Below are 13,693 nucleotides of genomic sequence, written 5' to 3'. Positions count from 1 at the left end.
GCAGCGGCGGCGGCGGCGAAGCAGGCCACGGCCAGGGCACCCCGGCCACCAGCGCCAGCCGTCCCTCCGCCTCCTCCTCCCGCGGCTCCCCGCGCGTGGGAGTGAGTGCGTTGCGCGCCCGCCCAGGGTCACGGGCCCGGGGCACCCTCTGCACGCTAGCCCGGGCGGAGGGAGGCGCAGGAGCGCGCGCGACGGGCGGAGGCGGGGAAAGGAGCGGGAGAGGCGCAGGCGAGGGAAGGGAGGGAGGGGAGGGGAGGGATCCGCCCGCCGCGCCCCGGCCGCCCGGCATGTGTGGCCGCAGGCGCCCGTCGCCGCCGCTGTCCCGGGGCTGAGCCGCGCCCGGGTGTCCGGGACGGTGCGTGCGCGAGTGTGTCCGTCCGCGCGGGCCAGCGCCACGCCGGCCCCGAGCCTCCCGCTCGCTCCCCCGGGCCGCGGTGCATGTTCGCCTCTTGCCACTGTGTGCCGAGAGGCAGGAGGACCATGAAAATGATCCACTTTCGGAGCTCCAGCATCAAATCGCTCAGCCAGGAGATGAAATGCACCATCCGGCTGCTGGACGACTCGGAGATCTCATGCCACATCCAGGTGCGGGCTGCCCCGGGCGAGGGCGCGGGGGCCTCTGCGGGTGGGCGTGCGCGGGCAGGGGCGAGAGAACCCATGCCGGGGGCCTGCTGGAAAGCCGGATTTCTCTTTCCCCGCCCTGTGAGGCTGGGAGCCCTACCCAGGGATGGGGCGCGTTATCAGCGCCGGGGCCCCTTCCCAGGCTTGCAAGCTGCGCGCACGTCTCGCTGCGCCTAGGCTGGGGGCGCAGGGCAGCTGCCTCCTGGGAGAGGCTAACCCCTCGATCCCCTCCCCCGCCAGGAAATGGGAGCTCTGAGAGCCGAGAGGGACACCTGCATGTAGCCCATTCTTCCTTCCTCCCTTCCTCCACGTGGAGAAGGCATGCACCAGTTCTGGTTCACTCATTCCTCTCTTGGCGCCCGGGCTCCGAAGGTGCCCTCAGCCCCAGGGACCCGCTTTCCCTCCCTGCCGCCCTTCTACCGATGGCCTTTACTCCGCGTGGGGCGGCGGGGAAGTTTCCCGGGAGTGAGAGAGGCTGGGCAGACCTGGGCTCCAGCCTTGAGGGATGGGGCGCGCGCTGCGCGGAACTGGAGCTACCCCCAAAGGAATCATGAAGTCGGTGTGTTTCAGAGAAAGGAAAAGAGCTGTGAGGCGGGCAGGGAGGGAGCCTTGCAGGACCTGGGTTCCGGGAAGAAGCGCCCCTTGGAATATTGGTGGACATTGCTCTTGCTCAAGTTGGAGAAAACAAGAGTTCTTTGGACGAAGGTAGCTTTCCTGGCAGCCTCATCCTCGGGTAGTAAGTGCTTTTGAGCTTGCAGGAGATGTAGCGTGAGCCAGCAAGGGTGTGTGTGTGTGTGTGTGTGTGTGTGTGTGTGTGCGCGCGCGCGCGTGCACTTTCGGTGCGCGTTTATGTAGGCAGATGTGTGCCCTCTCCTTTGACTCACTAGGCGCGCACAGTCTGGAAAGGTTGTGTCAGGGCTCAGCACGATTAGCTTCTGACTTTTAAATCTATTGCTTATTTATCTCTGGGATTTCCTCTTCTCGCCTACCTGAGTCTTGAGGCTCCAGGACTGAGCTGTTTTTTAAATACAGAGCACACCATCCAGTTCCGTTGAGAGATGAGTGGGGGCAGCGTCTCTCAGCGGCAGGAATAGTTCTCTGGGCTGTGTTGACCCCAAATGAATGAATGAATGAATGAATGAGTGAATGAAAGGTCTTTCCCGTTTGTTTGCCGGTGGAAGTTTGTGACACAGAGATAATGGCAACTAATTCGTAAGCAGACCCTTGGACAAATTTCAAGGCGGGAATGTGGTGCCCCATGATCTCCCAGGAGAGTAGGCTCCCAGGAGAGTGAATTTTCTGGAGGATCTTGAATTTCATTCTGAGTGGAGCAGTGCTACTAAACTTAATAATAAAGGTTAGGCAGTTTTTCCTCCTGCCACAGTCTTGCACAGAACCCTTTGGTGTGTACTGTCTTGTGATCCAGAGATAATTGTGCACTTTGCCTTAGGTCCTAAAGCGGACGTACAGATCCTTTAACCCATATCGAATATGTAAATAATGGAGGGACCAGCAGCAGACAGTTAGGGATGTTGAATTCTCCTCTGCTCTGTCAGTCCTCTGTGTGCCCGGTTCTGTCCCGCTTGGAGTTGACACCACTGGGTTTTATCCCTTTCGGGACTTAGTCTTCCTTAGAATAGATAAGTAGTCCCCAAAGGGCATGTATTTGTTGTCTGGTGTCCTGGGAAACAATAAATTGTAGCCAGTCTAATAATAGTTTGGCAAGTTAGTGTTTGTAGGGCCCAGCTGATGCCAAAGAGGTTAAAATGCTGTATACCAAAATGTTGATTTTTGGAATTGTTTGAAACTCAGATGTTTCATTTTGTGGCACATCTTTTTCTGCTCCTTCTGCCCCCAAATGGTGATGAATATTTAACCAATAAGGATGAATTAAAAGATCCTATATTGATAATTTTGGACCTTACCTTCTTAGACTTTTTCAAACCCAGGAAGTGAAATTGTACTTCTGGGTACAGGGTACTCAGGGTACAAACAACCTTCCATTTGTTTAATGCTAGAACAAAATGGTATTTTGAAAAAAGAACCTTTTGGAGTCACCAGTGCATGCCCTGGGGGACCCCCTGTTCTTCCTTCCTTGCTTGCCTTTTCCCTCTGTTCTAGGCAATCACAAAGCTAAAGAAGTGTATGGACTGTCATACAGTATCATACACATCCTCCCTCCATAACCTGCACAGAATGTGACTTATGGAACTCCCCCCGCCCCAAGACAACAGCTTTTAATTATTCTGTTCCAAATTATATAATTGACAGAGAAAACTTTCAAAGAAACAATCTAGCGACCCAGTCTCAGCCGCCTGGTATCCATTTTCAGAGGGGATGCCGAAAGTCACTTGCTATGTCACTTTCCACAGAGTATAGGATGTTGTCCCATCAGGTCATTAGAGTGTGAATGCTTAAGTCTGAGGAAGAGGAATTCCAAATGATCAAGGAGCAAAAGGAGAGCGTAGGGCACCCGATGGAGGCCTGGGGAATGGAAAGAGTGGCTGAATACTCCCTACTGGGCTTTTCCAACTGAGCTATCCCTTGAAGTCTGGATAGTGTAGAAGGACATGGGTTAATTCTAACCTCTTTTATTCAGTCGTGCTGCTTAAGTAGAGGAGTCCTAGCCGTGTCCCCCATTCTGTCCACTTTTTTCAGATGCTGGCATGGTTATTCACAGCTCCTTCTAATGAACTTGTCATTTTCAATACTGACTTTTATTGAGTAAAATGTAGACTTTTCACATTATTCATTCTTTAGCAAAGCCTCGTAAACATGGTTGATATTATTGGAATTGGCTGGGAATTTTGATTTGTGTTTGAACAGAAATCTTAGCCTACTGCTTAATACATATTAGGCATTCAATACATATGTGTAGATGTAGATTGAATAATTTCTTTCGTAGACTGTTAAATCCGTAGTGTAGGAACATTTTGTGGTGGTGGTTGTTGTTCATTAAGGATTCCCCAATACCTAGAGTAGTACCTGGCATGTAATTGTCTTTGACAAACACTTGCTGGTCGAATGAGCGCCCGGTATCTAATCTAGCTCATTACTTATCATCATGAGAGTAGCATGATGACATCAGATTGGGAATCAGGAGATGCATGGTTTAATTATGTTACCAATGAGTTTTGTGACATTGAGTGAGTCACTTGACATTGGAGTCAATGTTTCTTTTCCTCTTTTGTAAAATAAGGGAGTTGGGTTAGACGGCTAGTTCCAATTTAATAAATCTGGTTTAATTACTACGTAGACCAGTTGCATTTGAGTGAAACACTGTTGTTAACAGAGTGGTTGGATACACATTATCTCATGATTTTCCTGTCTCCATTTTATTGCTGTTATTGTATTATGGAGTATCACCTCTGTTTTATAGATGTGGAAAACAAGGATTAGAGAGATTAAGCAATTTGGGTCACCAGGCAAGTAAGTAGATTAGAACCCAGGTCGATGGACTGAAAATTCAGAGCTCTTTCTTCTCTGTAGCTGCCTTTGAGACTTGAGAGTTAGGATGCTTTGGGCTGCAAGTAAGACAGTAGCCAAGTTAAAATGGATTAAATAATAAGTACTCTAACTGTCTTACCTAATGAGAAGTCCAGAGGTAGGGCAGCTACAGGGTTGCTTGGTCGTTCTGCATGGACCCAGGTGCTTTCCATCTTCCCACGCCGTTATCCTCAGCATGTCAGCCATGTTGCTTAGAGCGGCAGTAGTCGCGGGTGTGAGTCAGGCGCTACCGTATCCACCGTATAAGAGGTGGTACCTCTGCACGCATTTCTTTTTATCACAGAGGAAGATCTTTCCTAGAGGCTCCTGTCAGTCTTCCTATCAGATCTCGTTGGGCGGGATTGGATCATATACCCGTGCCCTAGCTGCAGAAGAGTCTAGGAATGTGTGCTTCTGGTATCTACGCTCTTCACTCTCTATAGCAGGAGGTGGGCTTTGGCATTATGGAAGCAGTGGAGGAGTGTGTGTGTGTGTGTGTGTGTGTGTGTTTGTGTGTGTCTGTCTGTGGTGGGAGGCAGGGACAGCTGTTGGCTAAGCCAGCAGTGGTGTCTTTCAGAATAAGTCAAAATGAGTTATGATTATTGTTACAATAAAATTGTCAGGAAAGTTTAATAAGATGTTATCTAAGCCCTGGCTTATTATAGACAATCTTTGTGTGATCAAATTCCAGAACAAGAAACATTGTCGGATCGTCCTTTGTTATTTGTGTTGTTAGTATCACTTCAGTCCTTACTGAACTGGTGGGTTCTGGGTAGCTCTGAGGCATCTCATATACAGCAGGCACCGCTGGTAGAACTCTACTCTTGTTGAAGAAACCATATGGCCAAGAAGTTGAGAGCTCGTGTTCTGGAGCGCTACTCGCTTGAGTATGAACTCTGGCTCAGCCACTGACTAGCCAGGTGACTTTGGGCAAGTCACTTAACCAATTTTGGTCTCAGTTTGCTCATCTGTAAAGTGGGGATTATAATGGCCCAGACCTCATGGGCTTGTTGTAATGCTTGGTAACCTGGTCCACTGTCAGAGCTGAAACAATATTGACTGTTACCTTTCTATTATGTGAAGGTGTATTTGAGGTAATTCTAAGTAGCTGGGAGGCTTTGGCTTAGAATCTAATGTCTTGAAGTCTAAATTCCATCATTTTATGATGGTGCAAGACTGTAAGCAAGTCACTGGGCCCCCTGTTGTTCATCTGTAATTCCTCAGTTGCCAGCCTCCACTGGGTTGTTATGATGTATATGAAAGCATGTCGTAAATGTCAAAACATCACTCAAATGTAGAACACCATTTTAATAGCTGGGGAAAAAAAAGAGAGTAGTTTACTCCTCTTTCAGTTTCTTATCTGTTGGAGCAGGAACTGGATGATCACATGTGAACATTCGTATGTGCTGAATATCAGGCCCCATGATGATCCTGGTGGTGAAATCCAAGCGAGGTCCAGTTCACACCTCTTCTGATAATAAGGACAATCCAACACTTTTCTTTATCAGACTCATCTAGAATGCCGTTCAGAGTCCACTGAAAATCAGACACAAAAGGAATAGCAGAGAGAGACACTTTGTTAAATACCATGGCCCAGCTCTGACATTTTTAGGCCTAGATTATATGGGCCAGCTCTTTGTATTAAGTATATTGTGAAAAAAAAAAAAAGTAATGTTATTGCAATGGTCTGCTAAGATCTTATCTCTTAATGTCCTCAAAGCAAAGGCAAAGTGTATTGACTGCGGAGAGAATGTAATACTCTTGGCTCCAAATCATTTGGACAGTCTATCAGCTGGATGCTTGTAACTACATCTAACAAATTCTAATTCAGACTGGCTCGAACATTAAGGACAATTTACTGGCTCCTATTTCCTGAAGTCTTGAGTTAAGGGCTTTATTCAAGGACTATCTGTAAGGCTTTATCCTCAGACTGGCAGTGAAATGGTTATGGTAGTTTCAATCCTCATGTTTTCATGGGACACCCTCCAGAGGCAGAGAGAAACTACCTCTAACTCAGCATTCCCAGCAAAAGTCCTGCAGCCATTCTTTTTTTTTTTTTTATTCTTATGTTAATCCCCATACATTACATCATTAGTTTTAGATGAAGTGTTCCGTGATTCATTGTCTGTGCATAACACCCAGTGCTCCATGCAGAATGTGCCCTCCTCAATACCCACCACCAGGCTAACCCATCCTCCCACCCCCCTCCCCTCTAGAACCCTGTTTGTTTTTCAGAGTCCATCGTCTCTCATGGTTCGTCTACCCCTCCGATTTCCCCCGCTTCATTCTTCCCCTCCCGCTACCTTCTTCTTCTTTTTTTTTTTCTTAACATATATTGCATTATTTGTTTCAGAGGTACAGATCTGAGATTCAACAGTCTTGCACAATTCACAGCGCTTACCAGAGCACATACCCTCCCCAGTGTCTATCACCCAGTCACCCCATCCCTCCCACCCCACCCCCCACTCCAGCAACCCTCAGTTTGTTTCCTGCGATTAAGAATTCCTCATATCAGTGAGATCATGATACATGTCTTTCTCTGTTTGACTTATTTCACTCAACATAATACCCTCCAGTTCCATCTACGTCGTTGCAAATGGCAAGATCTCATTCCTTTTGATGCCTGCAGCCATTCTGATCAGACCTAAGTCACAGGCCCGCCCCTGAACCCGTGACTGTGGTCAGTGGGAGGGAATGCACCTGTTAGCTTAAAGTGAGCAGAACCTGACCCTGGGACTCAGCATGGAATCAGCTTCCTGCCATGTGGTGGTCGGCATGGGAGAAGGGTCAATGCCTAAAAATCAGGGGTCTCTTGAGAGGGAGGGTGGGGAATACAGAGGGGAAATGGCTGCTAGGAAGATAACCCACAATACCCACACTAGATGTTTTGTCTGGGTCATTGGTTCTCAAATTGTGTTCTGGGGACCCCTGGATGTCCCTGAGATCAGTATGGATCAGTACTTTTTCTCTTTTTATTGCTGAATACTATTTCATTGTGTGGATAGATCACATTTTATCAGTTCATGAAAATTTGGGTTGTTTCCACTTTTTGGCTGTTATGAATAACGTTGCAGTGAACATTCCTGTACAAATTTCTGTGTGGACACAGATGTCGTTTGGGTGTCTAGCTGGGAGTGAAATTACTGGATCTGGGTTTAACCTTTGGAGGACCGCTGAACTGTTTTCCAGAGTGGCTGCCCCATTTTACATCCCCATCAGCAGTGTGTAAGGGTTTCGATTTCTGCACATCCTTGCCAACGCTTGTTATTATTTGTCTGATTATAACCATCTCAGTGGGTGTGAAGTGGTATCTTATTGTGATTTTGATTTGCATTTCCTTGGTGCCTAGTGATGTTGAGCATCTTTATTTGTGCCAGTGGGCCATATGTGTCTCTTTTTTGGAGAACTGTCTATTTGGATCCTTTGCCCTGTTTTAAATTGGATTGTCTTTTTGTTATTGAGTTATAAGAGTTCTTTATATATTCTGGATACAATACATGACCTGTAAATATTTTCCTATTCTGTGGGCTTTTTACTTTCTTGATGGTGTCAGAAGTTTTAAAATTTTGATGAAATTCAACTTCTTTTCTCTTTTGTTGCTTGCGTTTTTGATGTCATAGCTCAGAAACTATTGCATAATCGAAGGTCATGAAGACTTATGCCTGTTTTCTTTTAACATTAACATTTCTTTTACATTTAGGTCTTTGATTCATTATTGTATTAATACGTCATTTATATACCACAAAATTTACCATTTTAAGGTGTACATTTCAGTGGATTTTAGTATATTCAAAAGGTTGTACAATGATGACTACTCTCTATTTCCAGGAGACTGTTGTCATCCCCCAAATAAGCCTGTACCCATTAACAGCCCAAGGGTGTTTGGTTCCAGTTCCACTGTATGGAGAGGGGGTTCCCCCCATGCATCTGACAATCCTCTGACACCACCTATGCCTACAATTCAACTCCATTTTAACATTGTCTACCTGGAGATAGCATCACATCCCACAGGCTCAGTCCCACAAGACTGCGCCCACTTGAGAGGCCAGTCACGAGGCCAGGTTGTCACATCTAGGCTTCTGACTGACTAGGTGTAGATCGGAGGTTCCCACGCCGTCCTCCTTGAGTTTGATTAATTTGCTGGAGTGGCTCCCAGAACTCAGAGAAACCTTCTACTTACGAGATCACCAGCTTATTATAAAAGGATGTAACTCAGGGAACAGCCAGATGGAAGAGCTGCATAGGGCAAAGTGGGGCGAAAGGAGGATGCAGCTTCCATGCTCTCTCCAGGAGTACCGATCTCCCAGCACCTCTGTGTATTCGCCAGAGCTCTCAACCCAGAAGCTCTCCAAATCCTGTCCTTTCTGGTTTTTACGGAGGCTTCATGACCCAGGCGCAATTGATTAAATCATTGGCCATTGGTGGTTGAACTCAATTTCCAGCTCCTCTCCCCTCCCTGGAGGTTGGGGCGATGGGACTGAAAGTTCCAACCCTCTAATCACATGGTGGGTTCTCCTGGCAACCAGCCCCAGTCCGCAGGGGATTTCCAAAAGTCACGTCATTAACGTAACAAAAGACATTTATTGCTCACCTCACTTAAGACATTGCAAGGGTTTTACGAGCTGTGTGCTAGAAATGAGGACAAAGACAAAATATATATTTCTTATTATAATTCACAGTAGCGCACAGCTACTCCTCATCTTTGATCCATTTTGAGTTAACTTTTGTATGGGATGTAAAGTAGGGGGTCCAACTTTATTCTTTTGCATGTGAATATTCAGCTGTCCCAGCACCATTGTTTGAAACAATGATTTTCTTCCCCGTGGTATTGTCTTGTCATCCTTTTTGAGATGTTTGCTTTTCCACTCTTGTTCTCTCACAAGTGTGTGGTAGAGTTTTCCAGAGGCTGTATGATATGGGATATAGAAGAGCATTAAATGCAGAAGCGGATGTGAGAATCCACCTGTCTTCTTTTGAACCAGACATTAAAGATATTTGCAAAAATGTAAAACAGTGCTACTTTTCTCATTCAATCAGTTATTAGTTTGCAAATACAGGTTATTTTTAATAAAATACGCAAATTTTGTTAATGTGCAGTGGGTTTATTATCTTTACACGAATCAAAAAATGGAATATTCAAAAGAATTCTCAGGAAATTGATATAGCCAACCCAAATAAAAATTCTGTAGATCCTCCGGAGTGTAAGGGAGTTTTGAGGCCAATAAGCTTAAGAATTGTAGGGTTAGGTGACTGTCAATTTACTGAATGTCTTGAAATATATATATATATATATATATATAAAAGAACCAAATAAAACAAAATAGAACTCCCAATGTGTCTTGGGCCTCCAAGAGATGCCTGACAAGTTACAGGTATTTGAAATGATATCAACTAAATAAAAAACACTCAGTGTGTACATGGAAAATGTGTATATGTATATTTGGAATTCTAAATAGTAACCATGTACCTGTGTGTGTGTGTGTGTGTGTATGTGTGTTAGGAGGGAGCGACGTTGAGAGAAGGACAAGGCCTGGCTCCACTGTAGTAAGCATTTCTCGGTTGTCCTTGCTCTCCAGCTGGATCTTCATCTTTCACCTCTAACAATTAGATAAAGCCATGTCTTGAGACCCCTCTTTTGATTGTGGAAAATGTACAGTAACCATGCATTAAGAGTTTAAAATGTAAACTACTTGAATGCAGTCTGTTAGTCACTTGCATTCTTAAGTTGTTACTTCTTTTTCTAAGTAGGCATTTTGGGGAAACTTAAAGATTGCAGGAATGGAAATATCAGAACGGGTCCTGCAGAGAATCTAATACGAGATCCACGAGCGTGAATGATAGGCATTTGGTACATAGCCCTGTTTCCTCTTAGTTCCCACTTGGTGTGATAAAGGGTTCAAGTTGCTTCTTTGAAGTTGCAGAGAGCCAGACGTGGGGTCTAGAGACGGGGAAGAGTGGGATTATAGTCAGGAATCATTAGTGCAGGTTTTGCAACTGAGAGTTGAACTTAATTCAGACTCAGAGGAGTTGGTGTTCAGCTGTTCAGCTCTGGGGAGGGATGTGTAACTGCTTCTCAGTCTCTGACGTTCATGTGGATCTCCTGCGCTCTTGTTAAAACACAAATTCTGATCTAGGAGGTCTTGCGGTGGGCCCTGGAATTCAGCATTCTCACAGGATTCCGGACGCTGCTGCTGTTGCTGATGTGTGCACCACACTTGGAATGGTAAGGTGTTGGGGGAATTTTTCTGTCGCATAATAAAATTCTTAGTTTCCTTGAGTGTGGGGACTTTTGGGCCCTTATCTCCCTAGATAACCCTTCACCCGGCACCTTTCCGTCAGTAGGTCGTCAATGAATGTTTGAGTAAGTGAATGAATGAATAAATAAAGGAATCCATGCAGGTGTGTGTATCATGGAAGACTGAAATACTGACGAGACACTGATACCGGGGCTGATGTGATTCCTTTTGATTCCCAGCTGCAGCCAAATCACGAGATTGTTTTTCAAGCAGGATTTCCTTTGATGGCCAATCTGATGAAGTGTGGAACATCTGAGAGCATGTGGGGGCCCAGGGTTAATAAGAGACTTCGTGTCCCTCTGGGCCACACTTCCCACTCTGCTTTCCTGTATCCTGGGCTCTTGCGGAGGAACTCTGGCAACTTCTTGGCACAAACAGATCATTGTGTATAAGCCAGTAGTGCCTGGAAGCTCCCGGAGGCATAGGGGACCCAGCTGTCCTCACTTGCAGAAGGAACCCCAGGGGACAGTGACCCTGGAGGACAGTGGGAAATGCATTCGAGGTGTAACATAAGTTCTGGAGCTGTTTGTTTTGGTGACTTTCCCTGAAGATTCAGGAGGGAAAGGAGAGGATAACTTTAGAAAAAAAAAAAGAAAGGAAGTTTATTCTAAGAGGAAAGAACAATTGTATAGACCAAGGAGTTATTTTTTTCCAAAAGTGAATTAGGGAAGTTTTTTGAAATAACATCAATCTTATTCGATAAGAATTTCAAAAATATCTTCTATATGCCAAGTACAGAGCTGGGAATTAGAAATGAAAAGAAAAAATAATCAGCCATCAGGAAGCTTCCAGTCATTTGGGAGAAGAGAGACAAGATAGTGGTACAAGGACAAAATGACAGCAGTAGGGACAGGTATGGGGACGTTGAGGACCAAGAGGAGGCATCTGTGTCAGACTGGGGCATCAATAAGTATGTCTGGTATAGGTGAACTTGATTAATAATTAAAGGACAAGTGGAAATCAATTCTTTAAAGGAGGAGAAAAAGGCATTTAGGCATTTCAAGTCAGGTGAGCCTTTGCTTGATATAAAACCCTGAGCATGAAACAGCATGATCAGATACGGAAATGAAGGAAGGGAGGATCTGGGATTAAGTCCCAAGAGGTTGGTTTCCGTAACAAAAGTAATGGCCATGTCCCGCCCCTCCCCCCCCACCCCGGCCTTCCCCACCCCAGGAGACACAGAACTGGCCACAAAATTTTTGGGGCCCAGTGCAAAGTGAAAATATGGAACCCTTTGTTCAAAAATTAAGAATTTCAAGAATGTAGCAGTAGACTTTTAAACCAAGTGCAGGGCCCTTCTAAGCATGGGCCATTCACCCATGCAGCTGGCCCTGAGAAGATCGAATAAAGGAGAAGCAGGTTGAGGGAGGAGATGATGTATTTCATTTTGGGCTCTTAACTTTGAGGAGCCTGTATGGTGCCTGAGTGGAGGATTCCCAAGTCAGCAGAGAGGTCTGGCATGGAGACACTGATAAGGGGATCCTTAGTGTTCATGCAAAGAAGCCATGTGGGTGTGTGAATGAAACCATCAGGATGGGTCTTTTTTTGTCTGTCTTTCTGCTTGGGGCATTCTTGTAGATCAAACCAATGGATTCTGAGCTCTGGAATTCTTCCCAAGAGTATTTGATCATTTTTCCTTTGTAAGGCAACTTTGACCAGAGTAGGATCTTCTCCATTTTCTTCTGCAAATAGGCCAGACAAATCAGAGTTACCAGTGGAAAAGCATTTTTCTGCACTTCATCCTCATTTCCTTGCTTGGCCTATCAAATGAAACAAGTCCTCTCTCAGCAGGAAGGTTCTAAGTTATAAAACATAGGGTTTGCGCTCAAGGGAAGTCATCCTTTGAGACAGTGCCATGAACATTAAATAGATAATACATTTTAAAATCTTTTCAACTTGGTACAAAATTAAACATGTCGTATGAGGAGGAGCTTTGCAAGTTATGCTGTAATAATTTAAATTTATTCAATATTAATTTATATCTCAGATAGCGCCTGTAGCACATTTTGTTTTCTACTTAGTTCCCAGGGGATTATTGTGAATTTTAATTAAAGTGAATTCAAGTTGTGTAAAATTACTCCAAGAAATAATCTGAGTAATGTAATGACCTGGATCTTAGGTGTACAATAGAGTTTTTGTCTGAATATATATCTCTGTATAATGCTAAGGTTTGAAGTATGATTATTCTGTAGCAGGGGAAAGCAATTAGCATGTTAACAGATTAGCGTTTGGCTTACTATCTCTCCCCTTAGAGGTGTAATTTGTTGCTTTAAGACATGAGGGCTTGCTGGTAAACAATGGTCTGGAAAGGATTGACTGCACCAGGGTCTTGACACACAAACTGAAAATTCAAACACAGTATCATTTACTAATGGATTGGTAATAAAAATAAGCAGTCTTAAACTATCAGTAACTAATTAGACTTATTAATAGAAGAAAGGACAAAAACCTAATCAATAAGTTGGCTAATGATTCCTCCTTGACATTACTAGCTGATGTTATTTTTTTGGGCTGGTCTGTGTACATATTGTTGCTCATTGTTCTGAAAATAATGCTCATCCTTGTGATCTGAGCTGTATCTGTATGTAGGTGTTGTCTGCAATGGTGTGATGGTGTTGGGTATTTATTGTTCTTTGTTTATTAGCATCCTTTCCCTTCCCTCCTATGCCTCTTGATATCCTTGAGTGGTATGTTAATAATGTGCATTAGCTAGTTGATTAAATTGAGATCCAGAGAGGTGATGTGATTTGCCTAAGGTCACATACTTAGCAAAATTAGGATAAGGTCTGGTGCCTTGAATTTTAAGTTTGCCCCTACTATACTAAATACTATTATTTTGTTTTTGAATCTTCTTTGTTAGTCTAAATGATGTGATTCTTTTACACTGGAAACTTTCTTTTCTTTTTTTTTTTAAGATTTTATTTATTTATTTGAGAGAGAGGGAGCATGGGAGTGAGGAGAGGGGCAGAGGGGGAGGGAGAGAATCTCAAGCGGACTCTGCCTGAGCAGAGCCCACCATGGGATTCGATCTCACGACCCTGAGATCATGACCTGAGCCCAAATCAAGATCCACTGCTCAACTGACAGAGCCACCCAGATGCCCCTCACTGGCAACTTTTCTAATAAGCAAAGGAAAAAACCATACACCGACCACATTTCTGCATGAAGAAAGCATATTGACATTTTAGAACTGTCATCCAAGGACACAATTTTAGTTTTTCTCCACTTTCTTTTAGTCAACGTGTGGTTCACTGTATATCCACATGAAAATTGTGATCAACTTATCGTGT

At 44.7% G+C, this 13,693-nt stretch overlaps 1 protein-coding gene across 3 annotated transcripts in view; it reads left to right on the top strand.

The window, feature by feature from the left end:
- The first annotated feature begins 262 nt into the window (after window positions 1-262).
- Window positions 263-13,693, top strand: part of FRMD3 (FERM domain containing 3) — a 301,850-nt gene continuing 288,419 nt past the window's right edge. For 2 of the 3 annotated variants that reach the window (XM_045882301.2, XM_045882299.2), the window contains exon 1: window positions 263-585. In XM_045882301.2, the coding sequence (XP_045738257.1) occupies window positions 439-585 (147 nt within the window). In that variant the 5' untranslated portion in view covers window positions 263-438. Of the gene's footprint in view, window positions 586-10,002; window positions 10,331-13,693 lie in introns of those variants that run through there. The other variant, XM_054509194.2, reaches the window with a different exon arrangement.

Source organism: Mirounga angustirostris, unplaced genomic scaffold, assembly GCF_029215605.1.
Source record: "Mirounga angustirostris isolate CCGP_5_RB_7025 unplaced genomic scaffold, mMirAng1.0.hap1 SCAF_15, whole genome shotgun sequence".
NCBI classification, from domain to species: domain Eukaryota; kingdom Metazoa; phylum Chordata; class Mammalia; order Carnivora; family Phocidae; genus Mirounga; species Mirounga angustirostris.
The sequence above is the reverse complement of the archived record's forward strand: the minus strand, read 5'-3'. Positions and strand labels throughout refer to the sequence as shown.